General features: G+C 59.7%; 3 protein-coding genes across 3 annotated transcripts; all 3 read left to right on the top strand.

Annotated features, from left to right (window-relative positions):
• Positions 1-1318: 1318 nt before the first annotated feature.
• On the top strand, positions 1319-2173 carry LSCM1_01522 (uncharacterized protein; the record flags this gene model as incomplete). The annotated part of the gene is made up of 1 exon (XM_067319129.1): positions 1319-2173. The coding sequence occupies one exon, from the start codon at positions 1319-1321 to the stop codon at positions 2171-2173; it is 855 nt and encodes a 284-aa protein (XP_067176408.1).
• A 2124-nt stretch (positions 2174-4297) lies between these two features.
• Positions 4298-7435, top strand: LSCM1_01521 (uncharacterized protein; the record flags this gene model as incomplete). Its single annotated transcript, XM_067319128.1, has 1 exon — positions 4298-7435. One exon carries the CDS (start codon positions 4298-4300, stop codon positions 7433-7435), a length of 3138 nt encoding a protein of 1045 aa, XP_067176407.1.
• Positions 7436-19360: 11925 nt separating this feature from the next.
• Positions 19361-22126, top strand: LSCM1_01520 (uncharacterized protein; the record flags this gene model as incomplete). The annotated part of the gene is made up of 1 exon (XM_067319127.1): positions 19361-22126. The coding sequence occupies one exon, from the start codon at positions 19361-19363 to the stop codon at positions 22124-22126; it is 2766 nt and encodes a 921-aa protein (XP_067176406.1).
• Positions 22127-22933: the final 807 nt, after the last annotated feature.

The raw sequence follows: 22933 nt of genomic DNA, 5'->3' as shown, positions 1-22933 counted from the left end.
TGTATGCTCCCAGCGACTTGGCGCTTCCTTCGCCGTTACTTTTGAGGTATCTGCCGTAGGCTCTGCCCCTTCCCTCCCGTCGCCTACATCTCGCTCCGATCGTCAATCGAATGCGTCTAAGAAAAAGTCCTGTGCACATGCGCAGCAAGGCAGTCCATGCAGCGCTGCGATCGGCCCTCATATGTGTTTCTGTCACCTTTTTTTTTCGCTCGTCGTGTCACCCAACGCGATCGTATCCGCCATCTGGCACAGGCTGCGGCGCGCTCTGCGTTAGCGCTAACCATCTGCGGAGGCGAGAGGGGAGCGAAACAAAAGACAGCAACAGAGAGTTGTGCTGGTGTGCGTCCAAGAAGCGTGGCTGCCTCTTTGTTTTTCTTTCCCTGCATCTCGGCGACGAGAACTCAGGAATGGCCCCATGATGAACTCAGTGACTCATTACTCATCCGCCCCGCCTGAGCACGTCTGTGTCACCTCTCGCGTGCCCTGCCGATCTTGCAGGTCATCATTTTTCGTTTTAGTTGAGAATTTATGTTTTTTTTTCCGCTTGCTGCCGAGGCGCGCCCACTCCTCTTCTCTGCTCATCCGGCGTGTGTGTTCGTGTGTGTGTGTTGTCTGCTACCCCTCCCCATTGTTCCTGTGGTCTTCTTCTGTCTGAACCCTTTCCCTCTCCTGCTTTTTCCCCCTCTCTCTCTCTCGCTCTCCTCGTCGGGTTTCACGCCTGTTTCCTCTTTTGTGCACGTGTCTGCCGGTTGCCCACACACCCCTTGGCGTGTGTGTGCCTCTGTCTCGCTTGAAAGGGCATTCAACGCTCCGTGCCAGCAGGCACCTATCTACGGTGCATTATCGCTCGCCCTGTAGACTGGGCCACCGGCGCTCTTCATCGGTTCGAAGGCGTCAGTCGCGCTCGAGGGCCGGAAGGGCATTGTATACGCAGGTGAAGCGAGCGAGCGCCGCCAGAGGCGCGAACCGAGCAGGTGGACTCCATGGCAGGATTCCCCTAAGTCGTCTTGGGCAGCATCGCTGGTCGACTATTGAGCGAGCATCCCCGGGCTGCCTCACTCTGCTACCTGCCCTCCTCACCATCTGCTTTCCGTTTCAGACGCCATCCGCTGCTGATCCCGCCCCTCCTTCCTCCCCTCTCCATTCTCTCCCCACCCCATCTCTCTCCTCTTTCACGGGCTGCATACGCCACATTTATACATAGGCACACCTGTGCATCAACTCATTCTGCCACGTACTTAGGAAACGCAGCACCTTGCTTTGTTCGTTCTCTTTTACAACCCATTCGACGTCAGCCCCCGCCAAACAGAAAGCAAAAATGGCGTGCGCTGCGAATGCCGTGGTTACACTACACAACGGCGTCAAGATGCCGCTCCTCGGCCTTGGGGTGTGGCAGTCCCCAGCTGGCCAGGCGACGGAGAACGCTGTTAAGTGGGCGTTGCAGGCCGGGTATCGTCACATCGACACGGCCGCCATTTACAAGAATGAGGAGAGTGTCGGCGCTGGTCTCCGTGCGTCCGGCGTGCCTCGCGAAGAGGTCTTCATCACGACGAAGCTCTGGAATACTGATCAGGGCTACGAGAGCACCCTCGCGGCCTTCGAGCAGAGTCGAGAGAAGCTCGGCGTTGACTACATCGACCTGTACCTCATTCATTGGCCACGCGGCAAAGCCCTCATAGAACAGTATGGCAAGATGTACCTGGACACGTGGCGTGCCTTTGAGAAGCTCTACAAGGAGAAGAAGGTGCGGGCCATCGGTGTGTCGAACTTTAACATCAGCCACCTGGAGGACGTACTGGCGATGTGTTCCGTGGCACCGATGGTGAACCAGGTGGAGTTGCACCCGCTGAACACGCAGCTGGAGTTGCGGCGCTTCTGTGAGTCCAAGCACATTTTCGTCGAGGCTTGGTCGCCGCTCGGGCAGGGGCACCTTCTCACCAGCCAGGTCCTCATGGAGATCGGCCAGAAGTACAAGAAGACAGCTGCTCAGGTGATCCTCCGCTGGAATCTCCAGAACAATCTTATCACCATCCCCAAGTCGATCCACAAGGAGCGTATCGAGGAGAACATGAGGGTCTTCGATTTCGAGCTCTGCGCGGAGGACATGGAGAAGATCGACGCTCTTAACGAGGACTCGCGCTACGGCCCCAGCCCCGAAGACGCAGATTTCTAAGAAGAGAGCAGCAGGTATGCCTCTCTCCCCCTTCTCCCTTCCCCCCTCCCTTGCACATCTTCTGTGATGATGGTACCTGACTCGGTCTCCATCTCCTCTTGATATATATATACATATATATATATATATCATTTTTTTGTGCTGTTGCCTTCCCCCCCCCCCTGAGCATGTCCATGCGCTTAAGCCCTCACATGGCGCTTCAGCGAAGCTGAAAATAAATGGGCCGCCGACAACAAAAGACGTGACCTGTGTGTGGCAGACACACATGGAATGTGTGTGTGTGTGTACCCGTCCCTGTGCTCAGCTGGCCGCATCACAAGGGGGCATTCTATCGTGCCTCTGTGTGCAGAATCGAACGCGTGCTTCTGCAGGCGCATCCGTCGAATGGGCACATGACCCGACTCGGTGTGGGTGCCGCCTTTCGCTCGTCGCTCTTTCTCTTTTTTTCAGTTGTCGGTGAGAAGTGTCGTTGGTGGGGCGGTCGTTTTCGCTGCCTCGCGACGCGCTTCTTGTGGCTGCGGAACACGCAAGTAGACATCAGCCTGCGCAGCGCTTTCATGAGCTCCTCCCTTTCCCGGGATGAGCCGCTGACGAGGTGGCTTCAGGACGCTACACCCTCCGTACGGCGGTCAGGGACGAGGGGGGACGGTGGGGAGGCGAGGAGCTCGTCATTCTTGCCGCACAGCCCAGGTTTCATAGTAGGAGGCGCTTTGTGGGCGGACTGGTTCGTCGAGAAAGCGGATGGCCACTACCCCAGCACTCCGCAGGCCTCTGCCCGTTACTTTCAGCACGCAGTGATGCCGCCACTCGTCTCCAGGCCCCCCCTAATCTTCCCTCTTTCACTGTCCCCTTTGGCTCTCACTTCCCTGGGCCCCCTTCTTACGAGCGCCACACCTCACCAACACCCACCGCCACATTGGCGACCAGTACAAGAGCATCTGCGCACCGTATCCCATTTTCTGCTGCGTTGGTACCTCACACATAAGAAACACCGCTCTTTCCTACCTCGTGCATCTTCTCTTACCCCTCCGCCCCGCTCACCCCAAGCCACTTGGTGTCAGCCAGACAGCTTCTCCCTGACGACTGAGAGTCTCACCGTCAAAGGGGGTGTGCCGCTCTCGCTCCCTCTCTGCTGCTTTCTCCTTTCCATTCTGCTGGCGCAAAGGCGCCTCACTGCAGCGGGAAGAGGGGGAGGGCATATTGAAAAGAGAGCGAGCGAGAGTCCCTTGCAGATAGACGCGCGGTCTTCCGTTTCTTTGAGGGCGTGTGACAGCTCACAGCTTCACCACTACTTCTGGTGGAAGGGGTGTATGAAGACGCGTTCGTCTCGCACTCTCTGACTTGGTCAAGCCACCTGTCGCTTCTGTTTTCTTCTTCCTTCTGTTCCCGGCCCCATCCCATCGTCATCCTCACTCTGCGCCCTCGTAGCTGGTGCTGCACCTCAGCTGCTCCTCCCCTGCCCCCGCCGCTTCCCATCCTTCTCGCGTCCCTCGTTGGATTTTCTCTGTGCGCGTGGGTGTCACGCACTCTTTTTTTTTCATCACTTTTTTCTCGCCGTCACGTCGCGGGTTCTCACCTTCGTTCCCCCTCCCTCCCCTCCCCCTCCGCGGACTCCTTTAAAGGGGATCCGTCAGCATACGCGTATGCTCTGCCACTCACCTCCTCACGGACGTTCTCCTTTTTTGCGTGCGTGTGTGTTCTCCCCCACCCCCACCCTCCGCTTCGCATCTTCTGACGAGTGCCTCGTCCGGAGCGCGTTGCGCGTCATTTCTGTCTCTCTTCGACCGCGAGGAAGCGAAGCGAGGCGAGGGTAGAGTGGAGGAGTGAGCACGTGGCGCTACTGTTTCGTGCGCGCCTTCTCTCTCATTGCCTATTCACTGTTACTGACATACGCACCTTTGCTGTGGCCTCCTCACACTTTTGCCCGGCTTGGGGGGGCAACGAGTGTACGTCCCCACCGCCCGCAGGCGCATCGGTGAGGCGCAGCACACCATCGGACTGTTGCTACCACTCGACCGCTGACGAGGGCTCTGCCGCGTTCGCTAATTGAGGAGGGTGCCTTTTTCCTTCCCCGTTGCCTCACTCACAGCATACACACACGCGCGCGAAAGCAGGGGGTCCGCGATGGAGCGACGCTCCAGCTTCACTCAGGCGCCGTCCAAGACGCATCGCCGTCGCTCCGCGATCACCATCATTGCCCCAGGCGAGGAGGAGAATCTGTTTGAGATGAGCTCGGCCAGCACCGCCAATCAAATATGTCACAGCACCTTTGAGAGCTTTAAAGCGAAGCCGCGCTGCCCCACCCCTGAATCAAATAGCGCGACTCATCTTGTCAAGCGCGTGGATGAGACACTGCCCGGGGCGAATGCGATGCCGCACCTCAACGGCAACAGCGTCACAGGAACGAAGAGCGGGGTTGTGGAGCACACGATGCTCCCCAGCACTGCACAAGCTCTGATGCACCGAGGAAGTGACGCTCCCGCTGTCCTGCCGCAGCCGCTTCCCTCACCTCGGCTGCAGCAGCAGCCAAGCCAGGCGCGGCGGGGTGCGGTCGCGAGTGGGCCCGCAGACGTGCACCTCTTGTCTCTCACTCCACCATCCACAGCCGCAGCAGGGCGAAGGCCGGGCTACGGGCGCGCGTTGCGCTCAGTCGCTGCAGGATCTATCCTTGCGCGTCCGTCACCGCTGGGCACGACCGTGGTAGAGAACGGTACAGCGCTGCGTCGCAACGCGCCCGCCAGTGGCGCGGATGGCGGTCGCCTTCCCCTCGCCTCGCACAGCATGGCTGGCGACAACGCGCCTGTTGCTTCGGCCTCTGAGGAGGTACCCCCGCAGGCAGCTCGGATGATTTCCTCCAGCAGCCGAGTCCCGCTGAACTCTGCCGCCTCGAGCAGACAGACAGCCAGTGAGAACCGCAGCCGCAACCGCAGAGTCTCCCCCACGACTGCGGACCCAGTGGCTGCCTCCGCACCTTCCACACCTCAAAATGCAAGCATTGCCATTGGCGCCCACCGCAGCGCCAGCTCTCTGCCATCCCCAAGGCGCGTGCTGGCCCCACCGCTGCGGCCGAGCTCTATGTGGAGCGCCGCAGTCCAACGGCAACCATTCGCGTTCGGCTGCCCAAGTACGCCTTCCGGCGTTACAAGCTCTCCGCGGGGCGATTGCCTGGGCGCTGTTCACTCGAATGCCCCTCGTCGCTCAACTGTGCCACAAGCTCGACCGCCGCACGAAAAAGAGCTGACGCGTGTTCCGCGCCCGCCTTTTCGGCACCCGCAGGAGCCGCCGCGTGCGGCCAGGAACGATGACGAAATTCGAGAAAGGAATGCAAAGGGTTATTGTGACAGCCTTTTATCAGCCTTCTCATCCAGCAGCAGTAGCGAACGTGGAAACAGCGACGGCTCGGGGAACACAGAGGACAGCAAGTCGTTCCTCACGATGCGCGACTCGTCCACCATGATCAGCGACTCCGAAGTGTCCAGTGCTGCGAGTTTCGGGCCTTCGCGCCCAGCCCCTAAAGTGCCGCGGCAGCGCCCCGAGTCGCCACCGGCTGACTTGTCCATTATCCTTGCTCCGGGCATGGCAGGCAAATACACCGTCATGCCCGATAAAGAGTCCTCGGCGGCATCGTCATCGCCAGCCCCGCTACACGATGGTTGCGGCGCCAATGGCACGAGCCCCGGCCGCGGATATGCGACGCGGGAAAGGGATCTGCGTAGGGCCGCCTCGCGTGAAAGTCCCTGCGATTTTCCGTCCACAACAGACTTCTCCGCGGTCATGGAATCGCTCAACTTCGCCACAGTAACGAACAATGGGCAAAGGCAGCCCACAACGCGTTCCACCCGCCCTCTCAACGCCAACGGCGGCAGCAAGCCCCCCGATTGGGCGCTGGAGGAGCAGAGCGATGTCTCTCTTAGTAACTTTGGCTTACTGCCGAACGACGACGGCAGAGCTTTCAAGATCGGCACTCCTTCTGCCTTGAACACCGAGGTGACGCCAGCATCGGTACTGTCACCAAAGCGTACGCAGGCCGAGAGGCGCACACGTCACACGCGGGAAAGTGGTGTGCGCCAGCCGTCTCCGGTAGGCCTCAACAGCCTTCTACTGTCAAAGGAGAGCGAGTGGTGTACTCCACCGCTTCTTGCGTCTTCTGGCCAGCGACGCGCCAGCTGGACCTTACTTTCTGGCAAGATGAAGATCGACAAGAGCAGCGGCAGCGGCAGCGGCGGTGCCTCTGCGCATGACGATGAAGGTGGCAACGACAGCGTCGCCGCCGAGCAAAAAATTCGCGGGAACCTCGTGGAGACGGTACCGAAAGCGAATGTAAGCATGAGCAGTTGCAGTCTTCCGAACCTGTCCCACACGCGCAGAGAGTGCGAGAACGACACCCGGGACACCACGAGCGGTACGAGGCCTCAGCGGGGGACATTTCACACTGAAAGCCGAGGACCGGCAAAGAGCTCACCTCTTCAGGCCGCCTGGGCGGCCCCCGCCACGGCTTCCTTGTCAGCCCCTGACAAACAGAAGTGGAGCGTGACACAGTCGCTCAGCATTGACGACTCCCTCTTTTCCTTCTCTGAGCTTCCCCCAGAGAAGCACGGGAGTACGGTGGCGAAGCTTCGAAGCGTGTTCGAAAGCAGCAAGGAGAACCTTCCTCGCAGCAACGGCAGCCAAGATGCGCCACTGGCAGCCGCTCGATCACCGAAGGGCCGGTGCAGCACCACGCGGCACCCGAACACTTTCAGTGGCAACAACAACATCAGCAGCCTCTCAAAGGGCAGCCCAGCACCGAAAGGAGGAGATCCTCAGGGAGAGGTGCCGCCGGGCTCAGATGAGAAGGTGAGCGGCGGCATACGGATGTCCACCTCGCCGACGTGTCAGAAGTCACTGGGGGTTCACCCGACGTCGGCCAACTACAGCTTCTCTCGGCTCTTCCCAGCATCTTCCACGTTGGCGAAAGCTCAAAAAGATTCTTTGTCACCACTGTCAAGCGCGATCACGTCAGACGGCACATCCGTCGCTTCGCGGCACAGCTCTGGTACGGGCTACAAGTGCACGTCGACGGGCAGCTTACCCACTGCATCTCAGGTGGCTCGCCGTGTTGCAACGGAGCTGCAGCAGGAGGTTTCGGCTGCAAAAGACTCCGGCGGCGCGTTTCCGTCTATCTCCTTGCAGCGCAGCGACCCCGGCTTCTCCCTCGCGCGCTTCCAGGCCTCGTCCGTCTCTGCGGATACGGTGAACACGTTCGACCGCGTGGACTTCTGACTGAGACGCGTATGTGCGCTTTCCATGGCCAGCACAGATAAACACAGACACACCCACGCACGCACGCCTCACCCCTCTCTCCCCTCAACTTTCGAAGTGCAGTGCTCAGAGCTGCCACGCTGAGTAGAGCAGCGGTGCAATGGCCTCTGATTCTCTATTCGTTATGGCAAAGCTTTCGAGATAGTTTTTCTTTGCTTCTTCGTGCTTCGCCCCTTCCCCCCCCCCCTTTGCACGCACGCACACATACGCGCCCTCCCTCCCTCCCTCCCCCCTCTCCACACACATACACACACATCATCATCACCCCCATCTCCCCTCCCTCTCTCCCTCCCTTCACGCCTGTCTGCAACCGTTTATGTGTGTGTGTATGTGCGTGCGTGCGTGCGCAGTGGCTTTCCACGATCATAGTGGCTCTCTCATAGTCATTATATGAGCCGCTTCATCTCTTGAACGTTGCGCTCTCTCCCTCCCCCTCCCTCCTCCACACATTTCCTTTCTATTGGTAGCTGCTCTGCGCCGACTTCCTTTCCAGCAAGTCGGCCCTCCTCCCGCCTTCCCGTTTCGTCCTCCTCTCTCTTTCTCCCTTTCAGCCGCTAACTGCCCGCCGCCACCCTCCATTCTCCGCCCCTGTTGTGCAGCATGTATGGCACGCCTGTGCCTTCGTGGAGTTCCTCATTGCCTTCCTCTTTGCCGCTGCGTTCTCCCGCTCGCACTGCGTTTCATCCGGCGCAGCGTACCGCCAACGGCGCCGATAGCGCGACGAAATGATGCCTCCCTCCCTCTCATTCTTTTTTCCTGTCCGCCTGCCCTTCCATTTCCGTGGATGAGCGCTCGGCGGGCGCCCCCGTGTGCCGCGCAGGTCGGTGTGTGGCCGTCTTCCTCCTCCGTTTCGCATTCTTTTATTGCCGCCTCCTCTTCTATCGCGCGCACGCTCTCGTTCGGCTTGGCCTACTCTTCCCGGGTGGGCTCGCTACGTGCAGCGTGTCAGCCAACGTGTGCCTCATCGGCGGCAAACGCGCCACTCTGATGGACGGGTACCCTTCTCGGCAGTCCCCATGTAAGAGAGCGGCCGTCGCTAACTCATCTCGTATTCGCTGTCGCCTTCTCTCGCCTCTTCCCCGACCTCCCCAGTGGGTCAAGCATTTTCCGCTTCGGCGTTTCACGCGACCCCTTTCTGTGCCTGCCCCTCCCCCCACCTATCTTTCGCCCCGCTGAGGACCTCGTTCTCCTCCTGCCCTGGCAGCCGAGGAGGGGAAGCAGGAAACACCCCCCTCAGCGCGCGGCATCCCGACAGACCAGTGCAATGCTCAACCTTCCGAGGAAAGTCAGGAAGCACCCTCCCTATTCAAGCTGAACGCCAAGCAGCCTCTGGTGGTGTCAGGGGCAAGCGCCTACGTCATGTGCGAAGTCAGAGCGACGTGCTGATGCTGCTGACGTCGGTGCTGGCGTCGTGGGCGGCGTTGCATTGGAGCCACACGCAGCAGAGAAACCGCGTCTGCTATCCCTGTGATGGTCGAGGTGCTGTCGGGGCTCGCATGTGTCTCGCCCGGCTCTTACTCTGCCAGTCGGTGTGGGGGACTTGAGCCGCCCCCGAGCGACGCGCGACAGGTGGAGCGGCCTCACGCGCGAGGCGTGTTGGTGGGCGGAGTGTGGGTCAGGGGCGGTGCGCAGGGAAGTGGGCTGGCGCACCAATGTTGCATGCGCCCACGATCGCGTCGCAGGGCGCGATGGAGCCCGTGGCAGGGTTGAGTTGGGTGCAGTGTAGCTAACGTACTGTGAAAGCAATGCGGCATGTAGAAAGGGGGCTGACTGCGTCTTTGTGTATGTCTGTTCGCCGCCATGCAGAGGCAGAGATCGAAGTCGGCTGATGTCCCCGAAGGCGTATGGGCAACGACTGACAAACATATTTATCTATGCGGTACGAAACAAAATGGAAGCGCGCGCTGCGATGATTGGTCAGGGCCGCTGTCGTATGGCATTACGCAATGGCAGAAAACAATGAGCTCGTTGCCGCTGGCTAATCATGAGGCGGCTCAGATGTCATGCGGTGCTGCTCATGTTGCCGCCAAGGCGCCCCTTCGTACTGCTCCTCACGCGGAGCACAACGGCTTCGACCCTCTGGAAAGCCTCCGCAAGGTCTCTCGGGAGTGTTGAGGACTTCCACGCAGTCGTTCATCTTTTCACTGGCATGCAGCCCATACTGCTCCTCGCCCTGCTCCCCTCCCACCGCTCCGTAGGCCAGCTGACTCTTTCAGGCACACCTCTCTAGCTTTAAGTACAGGCAGGCATCGCATCACTCCCCCTCCCTCCGCAGTCACTGCGCCCACACGCCTCCATACGCTAAGCTCTCTTTCTCGATCGATCGATTGCTCCTGCGCTCGCTCGCCAAATTTGATTTGCTTTGCTGTACAGCTCTCGCAGCGGCGCGGGATCTCAGTGGCTGCCTATCTGTCGGAGCATCCCCACTCACTCGATCTCCTCAAACACACTTCGCCCCCTCAGCCCCTCTACACGCACACGTGAGTTAACGCCTGCGCGCACCGCCTCGCGAAATGAGTGTCACTGCCCACTCGTCAACACCCCCATCGGCATCCCCCTCGCGCTCGACGCCTAACTCAGATTGCCAACGTGGCCCCAGCGGCGGCGAGACGCCAACAGCAAGCCGCGTGCGACGTCGCCGTTCCAGTGTCACCTTAATTGGTTTGGATGACCGAAATGCAGTGCTCGTTGATGCCCCTCAGTCGCAGAACCTGTCGTATCCTAAAAACGGCATGCCTCGGCGCACCAGGCTGACCTACGAGATGGAGCGCTCTCAGTTGACGCAGCAGGAATATGTGACGCTCTCCCGGCAGAGCGGCCGGCAGATGTTTTCGCTTGCACTGCCCCCAGTGCCGCACTCAGGCGACCCGTTTCAGCCCCGCAGCGGCCCAGATACCGCAGCAACTGTAGCGGTAACAACGTTGAATCCGCTGGGGGCGGCTGGGAATCTGCACGAGAAACAGCCAAAGCAAGCTCCAGAGGGAGCGCCGAGCCATGTATTCCCCTCTCTAACGCCCCCCGAAGCACTGCAGCCTAGCGCGGCACAACACGATGGGGCGCCCTCTTCGCAGCCGCTGCCAGCGCCGACAGCGCTCTCGCGCGCGCCTCAGGAGGCAGCACCACAACGGAAGATCACTGAGGAAATCCCACACCCTACCATGCGTAACGGGTGCTCGACCGCTCCGGTTGTGGGGAAGAAGTCGTCGCCATCGTCACGGCCGCAGTGCCGCAGCCCCTCAGCGCGCTTGACTTGCACCGTGGAGCCGCTCTCAGCGAGCGAAACGGTGCCGGGACGCTCCACGGCGCAGCGCATGAGCCGCCGCTACCCCCCTCAAGCCCCCGGGCACCGGGGCGGCTTTCATGAGGGCAGTGGTCCTCAAAGAGAGCATGCCAGCAACGGCTGTCAAGGCCTCGTTCGCAGGCCCACCACACACGCGGTCCCTAAGGACTACTGTCGCGACGGCGATAACGAGCTCGGCAGCCGGTGTCGCTCCGGCTCGCCGAGGAGTAGCCGAGTGGAGGTGAAGAGGCTGTCTAGCGTCGAGGATTTGCCGAGAAAAATCACGCGTCCCAATGATGCGCGGCAGGCGAAGCCGGGCGATGCACCGCAGCAGCACAAAAGAGCGACGCGTCGTGCGCCCTGCGCGCCCCGCAGGCGAGCCGCAACGGAGGATATAGAGGGTCAGAGCAGCTGCTCTGCTGGCGAGGACGTCGACCGAAGCAGCGATAGCGAAGATTCCATTAGCCGTTGCAGCAGCGGCACGAGCGCTTTGCCAAATCCTCTGGGCACCGGTGGCACCTGCCCATCCGTCTCTGCAGCCTCCCCTTTCCCCACGAGCCCTCTGGCATATCGTGAGACCACCCGCGCCAGCCGCGGCGAGGATACAGCACTAGTGCTGCATCGTCTGCCGATGCTTTCCCTCCCTCATCGCGCAGTCGAAACTTTACCACGTCCCTCTCCCGTGTTAGTTAGGAACCGGTGGCCGAATCCGCTGTTTTCTGCGAACGTCTTGCGGAAGCTCTGCCAGCCGAGTGTCGGTTCACCCCCCGAAGGTGGCTTTGTGTTCTTAGCTCCATGCCAAGGAGAGGCACTAGCACCCTTCCAGGCCGCCGACCTCGCACGGATGACGCTGTTTCCTGCGCTCGTGTTCGGCCGGCAAGCGGCTCTCGCGCAGCGAACGTCGGGCATGCCGCCTATGCTGGTAATGCATCATGACGCTCGTCTCCTGATGTCCGCCCGCGGCGGTGACCTTATGGTTGTAACGCTCCCGCCTTTCTACCCGACCCCTCCACGGGTCTACGCGAACGTTACGCCAGACCAGGAGGAGTAGGCGTGGCGTGGCCTGGAAGTCGGCGCCGCGATTTAGGGTGTAGGCATGCTCGCCCTTGATATCCTATGTGCGGTCGCCTCTGCACATAGACAATCTGGAGCGCTGCTGCGCCTCCCGCTCCTGAGCTCGTCATTAATGGTTCCTTATCTTTTTCTATGTGCAGAATGTTCGTTACTACCCGTTAACCTCCTCGAGCAAGAAGCGAAAGGATGCGGGCCATAGGCGAAGCAGGTGGTCCTCATGTGACTAACCTTCCGTTCACCGATCCAAAGCTCCTCATCCCTCCCCTTTCCTTCACGGGCACACGCTTTGCAAGACCTGCGGGACAGCTCCGGAGGCTGTTAGCAGTACCCGCTGATCTGTTCTTTCCCGTTCTTGGCTTCGCTGCTCCATTCGCCTCCTCCTGCCCCTCCCTCCATCATCGGTGCACCACAGGTGTCTGTGGGCTCGCATGTGTATTGTCTCTCTCTCCCTCTCTCTCGTCGCGCACGACGCTTTCTTTCGCTCGGTTTATCTGTTGTGAGGGTACATCCTCAGTTCGTTTTTTTAGCAATGCTCTTCATTCCTTTTTTTCTAGTGCATCAGCGCTCTCAGCGATCGTGACAACGGCTCTCCGTCTCTCTTTCTCCCTCCCTCCGACTCCCTTCACAGACACACACACAGCTCCTCCTACCCCTCCATCTCACGTTTTTCTTCAGTGCTCCTATGCATGTGCACGTTGCTTTTGTTTTTTTAGCCGTCCCCCTCTGGCGTGTCACGGTCGCCGCTACTGGGGCTGCTGCTGATTTTTTTCGCCCCGTCGTCGTGCGCGCAACGTCTCGTTTGGTCTGTCCCCTCAGTCGTTGTCACTGTGAGGCTGCGCGGGACTCTGACTTCTTCTCTCTCCCTCTCTCCCTCACCGTTGATCGCTGCTACAGTTCGTGTTGGGGGCGATGGAGACGTCTCCGTTGTTGTCAGCGTTGTGGCTGTCCCTCGCACGTGTCCTCTCTCTTTTTTCATGAACGCACCGCGAATGGCCACGGAGACACCCATGCCAAGGGAGACACGCTTACATGTCTCCGCTGACTTCCGACCTCGGCACGCCTTCTTTAGTAAACAGCGGAGGGCGTGTGGACGGCCAGGCGGCGCCTTCTTGGGCATCAACCGTCTTGTCACATAAAAATATTGCCTGCCTTCTCTGGCTTTGCATCTGCTGCCGCGGCGTTCAGCATCGCGGGGTGAGGCCCGTTCTGTGACTCTTGGCATGAGTGGGGGGCAGGTTAGCTGACTTCATATCCTGAAGCTTCGAGCCCTCCATGCCTGTGTCTTCGGTCGCTGTCCATAGTACTCTCCCACATGGCGCCGTTCCCGCGGCGGAGGAGGTCTCTCTTTCTCCGCACTCTCCTTGCGCTGCCTTCTCTGTCCTCTCTAAGGTGCCCCACGCCAACGGCGACTCCTTTCGATGAAAGGCAGAGGCGTAACCGTTTGCGCGCACGTGCGCGCCGCCCTTTTTTTTCCATTTTTGGCCTCAACTGTTTTTTCTCCTCCGTTTCATGTCCCGCACGAGCACAGCCGCCTTTCGGCAACGCGAACACACAAAAAGAGGGCGGGAAGACATCGACACGTGCGATACACCGCATGTTGACCCGCAGCGCGTTTCGCGGCCTCTGACACGAGTTGGAGAAAGAAAAAGAAAGAAAGGTTGGGCATAAACGTATAGGCACCTGCGCTTGCGCACGCGTGGAAACCTCCATCGCTCGCGCACGGCTTTCCTCCTTCGTCTTCACGGCGTAATGGCCCCGCATATCCAATTGCCCGCCTGCACCCCCTTCTCCCGCACGCCATTCTTCCATGCGCCACACCAGCCATATGAAGGCCCACCCCATATCACAGCCACCACCCTCACAGACACACAGGCACACACACACACACACCTTCCCTCTCTTCTGCCTCGTCGCTCCGCGTCACCATCACCGATTTATGAACGTCGCATCGACGTCAGATACGCACTTGAAAACAGAACAGTCCTCACACTCACGGCTCTCTGGGGTTTAGGGGAAAGGAGGGGGAGCAGATGACTCGGTGGTGCTCCTGTGCCTTCGCGCTCTTCTGCTACGTCACTGGCATGCGCGTTCCCCTGCCACATCGCCTTTAGCTTTTACGAAGAGGTGCGCCTCCTCGCCTTCGTGCGTGGCTGGTCTTCTCTTCCTCCCATTTCACTCGCTCCCTCCCCCTCTTCCCCGCGCCCTCCGGGCGGATGGCGTCGTATTCTCACGCGAGCTGCAGTGACGCGCGCGTCTCTCAGGCAGCCACCCCGCTTGGCAGACACGGCGGCCGCACGAAAGAGGACAGCAGTCTGTTGGACGGGGTGAGGGGCGATTCCAATCACTACGAAAACGATTTCGAGCTCGGCGCAGGCGGGGCGCACGGCAGCCGTCGATACAGCTATGGGAGCAACACGCTGCTAAGCAGCAGCGGTCGATGCAACCTTTCTGCCGGCGCCGCGCCTGCATCATCAAGCATGCAGCACTTGTCTGCCCTCACCCCTTCTTTGCCCAGCTCTGTAGTTGTTGAAAGCTCGTCAGGCGGCGTGCACACCTCAGAAGGCTCGAGACTCAGGTTTCACCGGAGCACCTCGACACCGGCACTTCAGCTCTCAGACAGAGCATTGGTGGCGGAGGTGTGTAGTGTGTCTTCCTCGGGCTTGCTAGCAAAGGTTCATCGCCAAAAACCAATCCAGACACAGCAGGCGCAGCGACTGGGCCTCTTCGGGAGCCCGCATCGCACCAGCATCGCCTACGTGCGGGGCACTAGCCCTCCCAGCAGCTACGGGGTCAGTGATGTTTATGGGGCTGCGCTGCCTGGCTCTGTGGCTGTTAGGGCGGGTGCCCCGGTGGCGTCGCACATGATACCCTATAGCGCTGGCTGCGCTCGAGACGGGGGCGGCGTGCGGGAAGAAATTGTGGGCAGCAGTGGGAGATGGTCGATCAGCGAGACCTGCTTCTCGCTTCATACGGCACAGCCGCAGCAGGAGGCCTACCACCGCCCCATGACGTGCGTGGGCAGTGAGCGCGGTAGCCTTTGGATGTATTACACACAGGCTCCTCTCATGGCTGCATACCTAACCGACTACGGTGGCGAGGCGCTGCTGACACCATACGCCGGTGATGCACTTTTTGGCAGCGGTGCCAGTGACAGCAGCTCCACGTTCATGCCCCATCAGGATACTAGAATGCTAAGCGCGGGAGCACCAGCTACAGCTATGATGCTCAACTCTTCGTGGAAAGACAGCGAGTTTTCAGCACTCAGAAACGGGGAAGCCCCGCCAGCTCTTCGCCATCAGGCGCACGTGCCCCTTCCACCTGCGTCAGCAGGGCCGAGAATCGTCACAGGTGACACAAACGGTCATGTTGAGCAGCGCTGTCATTGGTCCTTCTCGATTTCCAACCCCTTCGTCACTGGTGGTGGTGCTTCTTCTCTGCTCGAGCTTCAGCAGTATGACAGTAGTGAACTGGCATGCAGCGATCCCCAGCTGGTGAGGGCGTCGGAGCGCAGTCTCTTAGCGGAGGGCGTCACGCTCAGAGCTGCGAACTCTGCCCTTCTAGAGGACAGCCCGCCCGCTATGGCCATCGGTGCTCGAGTCCAACGCGAGACCGACTCCATCCGTATCTCACACAACGACCAGCAGCGGGACTCCTCCTTCCCTCAGCCGACGTGGCGGCAGCCCTTGGGCCCTGTCCCCGTATTCTCGTCGCACGAATCTGTCAGTCCGGTGCCGACATCAACTCGTGAAAAGGAGTACAGCAGCTCACTTGTCAGCGGCTGGCAATCCCTCAATTCTCGCAGCGGAAGCGGGTCTGGTGTCAGAATTTCAAGAGAGCTGCAGCCTCACCGACCGAAGCAAAGCAGTCTGCTCCGCCGCATCACGAGTAGGTGCGTACAGCTCGGGCGTGGCGCCGCAGCCGGCCTAAAGCGAAGCTACAGAGACCTCACTCGAGAGGCACCCCGAGGCAGTGAGACTGTGCAGTGGCTCGAACGCAACGCGCCGGAGAGCGGCTCTCATCTCGGCCTGTCGACAGAATCTTTCATGTGCTGCTCCAGGAGTGAGTCAAGCGACAGCGGCTCCACGAAGGACGCTTTCGGAGAGCGGGCCGACGCAAACTTTTGCATGCGTGCATCACGCTGCGCCGTCGATGAGGGACCCGCAGCCGCACAAGGGCATTGTCTCAGCCAGCCCGTCGACACACACGTCCCCATTTCCGTACGCCGTCATTTTTGCGTCAACAATCTCAGTGTGGACGTAATTAAAGCGTCACTCCGCCCACGCAGCTGAGCGGCTTTCTTTCTCTGTGCTGCAATGATGCCTTGTGGAGCTCTATCTTCTTATTCTCTTGGGGTGGCTGCTCCCCCATCCTCCTCCGCCCCTTCCCGTCGCTCGCGTTTCATATATACATATGTGTATATATATGTATTTGTGTGCTTTATTTTTTTGTTAGGCGGCGGCTGTCACAGCCCTCCTGTGCAGTGGGCATCGTCATATTCCTTTTTCCCCCTTTGCTGCTCTTCTTCCATCATCGCTCGCCCTCTTCTCGGGTCCGATGCTTCATCTTTCACCACGTCAACGAGGAGACGGTGAGGGACTGTCGCAGAGGAGGTCATGTCGCACCGGCGGACCCCTCGCCGTCTCTCCCTCACACACACACACACTCATCGTTCGTATGGCGTATAGGCTCGCCCGCGTGTTTGATGCCTTTTCCCTCGCCCTCCCTCTCCCCCACGTCACCTTTACCCCCTCCCCCATTCCTCCCCGGCTTCCTCTGCCGGTGTTCTTCACCTCTCCTGTATTCCTCCGATGTGGTCTGTGCTGCTCTCTTCTTTTTCTCAACTCTGATTAGGGTATTTTTTTGCGTAAAGATATACATATATATATATACATACACATGTACTCGTCGTTGCTGCCAGTGCCTTTTCAGGGAGGTAAAAAGGGTGACACCACACACACACGCACACAAACTCTTTCCATTGCTCTGTGCACATGTGTGTGAGTGTATGTGTGAATTTGCGTAGCACCGCAATGTGTTTTTGTGTTGGAGTTGATCGTTTCCATGTGTGCGCCTTTCCTCATACAATCGGTTCTCTGTTGTCTGCTCGCGCGTGCGCACCGCGGTGCCACCAGAGAGGCAGGCGAGCGTCTATCCACAGAAAGAAAACACGACGATTTCTCTATGGTGTCACCCTACCGCTACCTATTCCCCCCCCTCCCTCCCTCCTCCCTCCTCGCTCCTCCCTGCCCCACCGCTGTCGGCGTCTTCTGTATGTATGTGTATCGAACTCCTCTTTACTGCTGTCATGTAGTGATATAAAGGGCCCCTTCTCTCTTTTTTTCACCTCCCTCTTCTGCGCGCAGGTTAGCAGCGCCCTTTTTGTAAGTCTTCGGGTAGGTACGCGTGGCTGTCTCCCACTTCGTGGCCGTCGGGTTGTCGGACCTATACACAGCCTGTGCGCGTACGCTTCTTGACCCGCAATCCGCTACAGCTCCTCGCTGTGTGCGCTTACGTCTTTTTCAGTGTGCTCTCTACACACGCAGCAGAAACGATGAGGGAAAGCGAGGGCAGGGAGCCTGCAGATTTCGGCGCGGCCCTGAAAGAGTCCCTCAGAGGCAAGCATGCGTGCGCCGCGCGCATGGACTGCCGCGGCACAGCTGGTGCGATGCGTTGCGTCCGAGCGAGGCATCCGTGGGTGCGAGGAGCGCGAGTGATGCGCACCCATCCGCCCTCGGAGAGTGCGACATGTGCGGCATCCCGTGCAGCAGTCCGGGTGGGGGGCAGACGCGGGGCAGCTGCCATGAGCATGGCGACGCAGCGCGCCGCCTGCTGCAATGAAGCGGCGGGAAGCGACGGAGGGGGGAAGCCGACACGCAGGCAGAGCAGCGCGCCAGAGGGCTGGCCGACGTCTTCCTCGAGCCAACTCTCTTGATGCGCATGGCGCCACTCGACGGCAGGGCGCCATCTTCTCGGCAGCCCTGACTCAGCTATGATTGGATGCATGCGAGCATTTTTGGACGTCTTTGTCGTGGAGCTGTCGCAAACTGTTTTCTTCTTCGCGTATGAGTGTCTTGACGCCTTTCTGTGACGCACGGCGAGGCCTCCTATGTGCGCCTTTTCATCAGCTTCCCTGCCTGTTGTTTGTACGGGCACCCCCCCGTACATTTTGTGTGCTTGCCAGCCCCACGGAGCACCTCTCGGTCTCTCTCTCCTTCTTTCCCCACGGCGGCACCTCCCCTCCTTCGCCTTCCCTCCCCTCTCCCCCAAAGGCACACACACGAACCGTCACGCTTCGAAACCGTCGCAAAAGCGCTCCGCGCCGTTCGAAGCGGTGGTCAGCTTTTCTGTGACGGTTCCTCGCCTCCTCGTTTGTTTTGTTTCGGCATCGCCGTCTTGCGCACTCCGCAGTGCTCCCTTTTTCTTTCCGCCCCGCCCTCCCCCCATCCCCCGCTTCACGGCGTCGCCTGCCCTTGACCACCAGTCTACACTTGTGCGCCTCTTCCTCCTCTGGTGGTGTCAGGGGCAAGCGCCTACGTCATGTGCGAAGTCAGAGCGACGTGCTGCTGCTGCTGACGTCGGTGCTGGCGTCGTGGGCGGCGTTGCATTGGAGCCACACGCAGCAGAGAAACCGCGTCTGCTATCCCTGTGATGGTCGAGGTGCTGTCGGGGCTCGCATGTGTCTCGCCCGGCTCTTACTCTGCCAGTCGGTGTGGGGGACTTGAGCCGCCCCCGAGCGACGCGCGACAGGTGGAGCGGCCTCACGCGCGAGGCGTGTTGGTGGGCGGAGTGTGGGTCAGGGGCGGTGCGCAGGGAAGTGGGCTGGCGCACCAATGTTGCATGCGCCCACGATCGCGTCGCAGGGCGCGATGGAGCCCGTGGCAGGTTGTTTGGGAGAGGAAGACACATCGGAGCTGATGTTTATGCTGGATGGCTGAGAGTGGACAGGTTTTTTGCATAGCAGTACGATGAATGCCGCAGAAATGAGCAGCACGGCGTTCTCACTGCTTTCTCATTGGCCGTAAAAAGAAGAAAAAGTGACTGCATGGGGGGGTGACGAAACAAACAGTTCACCGAGGAGACGCCGGTGTCTTGAGGATGGCGTGGCTTTAGTCACAGACCGACCCACTTCATCGGATGTCTGCGCATTAGTGGGCATCCCTCAGTGAATGATCCGCTTTGTGCAGCTTTGCCTCGCTCCGTGTCAGTGCGCGTATCGGCCCGTGTGTGTGTGCTGCGCGTAGCACCTCTACCCCCTATGGGGAATGTCGAGCCTCAAGGCTCCCTTCCATCGCTGCCGCTGTTTTTCCTTTTTCTTTCTGCCATCACGGCACCGATGCCCTCCGCTCACTGACGGGCATTTATATGTTTGGTGGAAGGCAACCTGAATGCTTACGTGCGTCTGCCCTCCCTCTCGCCTCTCTTCTGCCCTCCAAGCCCCGTGACGTGACAGCGCAGATCAGTGACGTTCATCTTTCTGGCAGCCTTTTTTACATTATATCCGTGTGCTCTGGACTGGCGCGTACTCACCATACATGAGCGGCTCTCTCCGCAGAAGTCCCGAACGAGATGGCCAGCCGAAGGCCAGCGGGGGAGGGCGCTCACGACGCAGCCGACGACCGGCCACCTCCCAGAAGAAATTGGGCGGTAAAGGGGCAGCAAAGGGCCGCTTCACAGAAACGGACCGCACCGCCGACTCACTCCGTATCCCCAACGCCTTCGAGACAAGCCTCCCCCACGTGAGCCGATGCCGCGAAGCGAGCTGCGTGTTCCATCTTCCCCCGTCTGCTTTGGCTGCCGCTCCCCAGCGCGAGTTCGTTCTTGTGGAGCGCAAGATTTGTGGAATGGACGACCCCGTCTACAGTCAGCATCGTGACGTGTGGGAGTGCGTGCCGCAAGGTAATGCACGCGTCTACGTAAAAGCGGACTCGCCAAGCGGCACGAGCGCCTACGTGCTCGTCGGGGCTGTGAACGGGCTGCGCAAGTTCGGCTCCGATGGTAGCCCCTATGGCTACCCGGATGCTGTGCAGACCGTCGTTTCTATGGAGAAAGAAAACGGGGCGTGCGGGCACCTCTCCGCCTTTCTTCTTCCTCCCGCGCACGAGGGAGAGCCTTCGTCGCCCGCTGGCACGAACAGTGATGTCTCTGACGATGATATTGCTCGCCGTTTCTGGGTAATCGGAAGCAGCGGTGTACATATTGTGCTCGACTACCACGTCTCCGAAAAGTGTCTGCGCTACTACAGCAAACTTGGCTGCCGCTACTCGCACGCCGTCCGTATCTCTCGGCTATGGAAGGCGATGCTCCCACGCGGTCGTGGATGGTCGATCGATGGAACGGCTGCGCTGTCGCCCACCAACTCCAGTGCGAGCGTTGTGCCATCTGGCACGTTGACGGCAGCGCAGGTGCGTTTGTTTCACGATACTCTCCGCAGCAACATGTGGACGAGCTGCTTCACCGCTATACTGTCAGACAGTCAGCCTCGCATGAACGACGACGCCGTCAAGGAGCTGCGGTTCTACGCCGTGACGCTTCACGGGCGCGCCTTTGAGACCGCATCTGCTTGCCGCACCGCTCCTTCCAGCGGTAAGGCCACGGAGGCGCATAAAGCACACTCGCCTAAAGGTGCCGCGAGTGCGCCGCATGCGGCACCGCCGTATTCGATGCAGGACGGCCTGTGTCTCCCTGTGGCAGAAGCGGAGGCACTTTACGCAAGCGTCGGCCTCTCTTTCGCCAGTTACAGCGGTCCAGTGCTGTACAACTCACCTGATTACGTGCAGCTTCTGGACTCTATCCACAAACGCATGGACTCGGGGAGATGCGTGATGTACGGCGCCAACGCGGACGGGAAGGTAATGCGAATGTGGGAGGTAAGGTCCTACCTCTACATCATGGAGCGCGCCACACGGGAGGCCATTGTCAACCACAAGCTCTTCGGCAAGGCTCTTCAGGAGCGACTCCAGAAGAGACTGAACCAGCAGCAGCCAGAGGTGCGGGACTGCCTGAATGAGTGGGAGGCGAGCCGCATGCCATGGCTGCTGCGCTTTGCGTCGTGGCTGCAGATGACTCAGCGCCTCACGCCGCATGCGCGGCGTGACGAGCTGGACCAGCTGCGAAATGATTGGCTCTCTCTCCAGAAAGACTTCCAGGCCGCTTTGGACGCCGACCCACAGCTGTACGATGCGTGCGGACAGTACCAGCCTGATCCGCTGCAGTGGGGTGGTAGAGCGCTAGATTTCGATGTGGTCAAGTTCGTTGGACCACAGGGGTGTGGCAAGTCTGTCTTGAGCCGCGCTCTCTACGTGTTACTGCAAAAAGCGGAGTACCGCCCCCGCTGGGTGAATCAAGACGAGTGTGGCAGCCGCAACAAATTCCTCGCCGCGCTGCGGCAGGCCACGCAGGCAAAGCCAAAGATGACGCACTTGATCATCGACAAGATGAACCTGGACGCTGACATGAATCACGACTACGACGATTTACCGCTAAGCTTGACGGTGACGTGGTTTCACCCCGATGGGGAGAGCGCCTTGTACAAGGTGTGCATCGCCCGCGTTCTTGGGCGTGGGAAGGGGCACCGAACCATCTACGTGGACCCGGATCTCACGTTGAAGGAGCGCCAGACGCAGATTAAGAGTACGCGCAGCTTCGTGCGCACAGCTGTGCGGGCCTGCGAGGTGCCAAAGGACCGGCGAGAGGTGGTACTCGTGCTTGACATTACAACTCCCCTCGATGATATGCTGCAGATGATGTGGGAAAAGCTGCAAGAAAACGGTACGCACACGCTGCCGGCCGTCACGGACACCGACGTCGGCCAGGCGATCGACTTGGCTCGCCAATACGAATCGCTTCTGCGCGACCTCCCGCATGTCCCGACGTACGCCTGCATCGGCATACGGGGCAAAGAGGATGTGGCAAAGCTGCTCAGCCTGGTTCCTTCGGATTTTACAACAGCACAGGTGGTGCAGACTGAGTTTCATCTGACGACAAAGTACTTTGGTGGTGAGATGGACCCCGTGACGCTTGTCGAGCTGGCCAAGCTCCTTGGCCAGTCTGTGACGCTCACTTTGGAGTTCGTCGTCGGCGACGCCGATGGGGTGGCGGTCGTCGTACGTCGTGACGACGCACACTTCCCCTGCGCCAACCCCATACCGCACATCACCATCTCAAACCGGCCGGGAGTTCCGCCCAAGTACAGCAACGAGCTGATCTCCCCCACCGCCTACACGGGCGATTCCGCAAAACGTAAGGTGCTGAAGCTGCCGCCAAGCAGCACGGTGAAGGGCATTTTTGAATTTCGATAAGGAGAAGCGTACAACTTTGCTTTTTCTTTCGCTCAATTCAATTGCGTGCGCTTTTCTGCTTTTTCTTTTTTGCTTCTGAGCGACGTAACAGTGTTCATCGTCTTGTCGCCTCTCGAGAAAATGTGACCTCTCGAGCACGTCTCGTCGCATCATTTCCGTCGCTCTCGAGAGCATACTGCCCGTGGAGCGGCGGGTATTGCCGAGTTGTGTTGAGAGGGTCACTCACAAGCCCGTCTGAATCTGCCTTCGTTTTGTGCGGAACTACAACCCCACCCCCTGCGCTTCGTGTGCATGTTGTGCGGTCTTGTTCGCCCTCTTTGTTGTCTGCCTGTCTTTCTCCTCCGATCGGCCTTCCCCTCTTGGAGTACGCCGCCTCATTATGTAAAAATTGTCCATCTCACATATCGGCATGCGACTCGATGTGCGTGTTGGAATCACACAGTCTCATCGACTTTGAGGTCGTCGACCACCAAGGCAAACCGGTCTTTTTGTGTGTGCTGCATGTCGAGAGTGCGACGCGGAACTTTCCCAACGTATGCCCTGCCTCGGTACTCACTCTCAACTCCTCCTCCATCACATTTATTGCGCCCCTCGCTCACACAAACACACACACACGCGCGTTTATCGGGCTGTCGCGTCTCAGTTTCCTTCCCGTGTTTTGAGAAGTTCGCGGCGCTCAATGCTCGTTTGGGGCGAGGAGGGGAGGGACGCCCGCGTTTCCATTGTTTGCTGTCACTGCGTGCGGGAACTTCTGTGTGGCGTCATCGTCAGTTCTCCTCTCTCCGCTACACGAAACGACCCTCTACG

The sequence above is a fragment of the Leishmania martiniquensis genome, chromosome 31 (assembly GCF_017916325.1).
Source record: "Leishmania martiniquensis isolate LSCM1 chromosome 31, whole genome shotgun sequence".
In the NCBI taxonomy this organism is placed as follows: domain Eukaryota; phylum Euglenozoa; class Kinetoplastea; order Trypanosomatida; family Trypanosomatidae; genus Leishmania; species Leishmania martiniquensis.
Note: the sequence above shows the minus strand (reverse complement) of the source record. Positions and strands in the feature narration are given on the sequence as shown.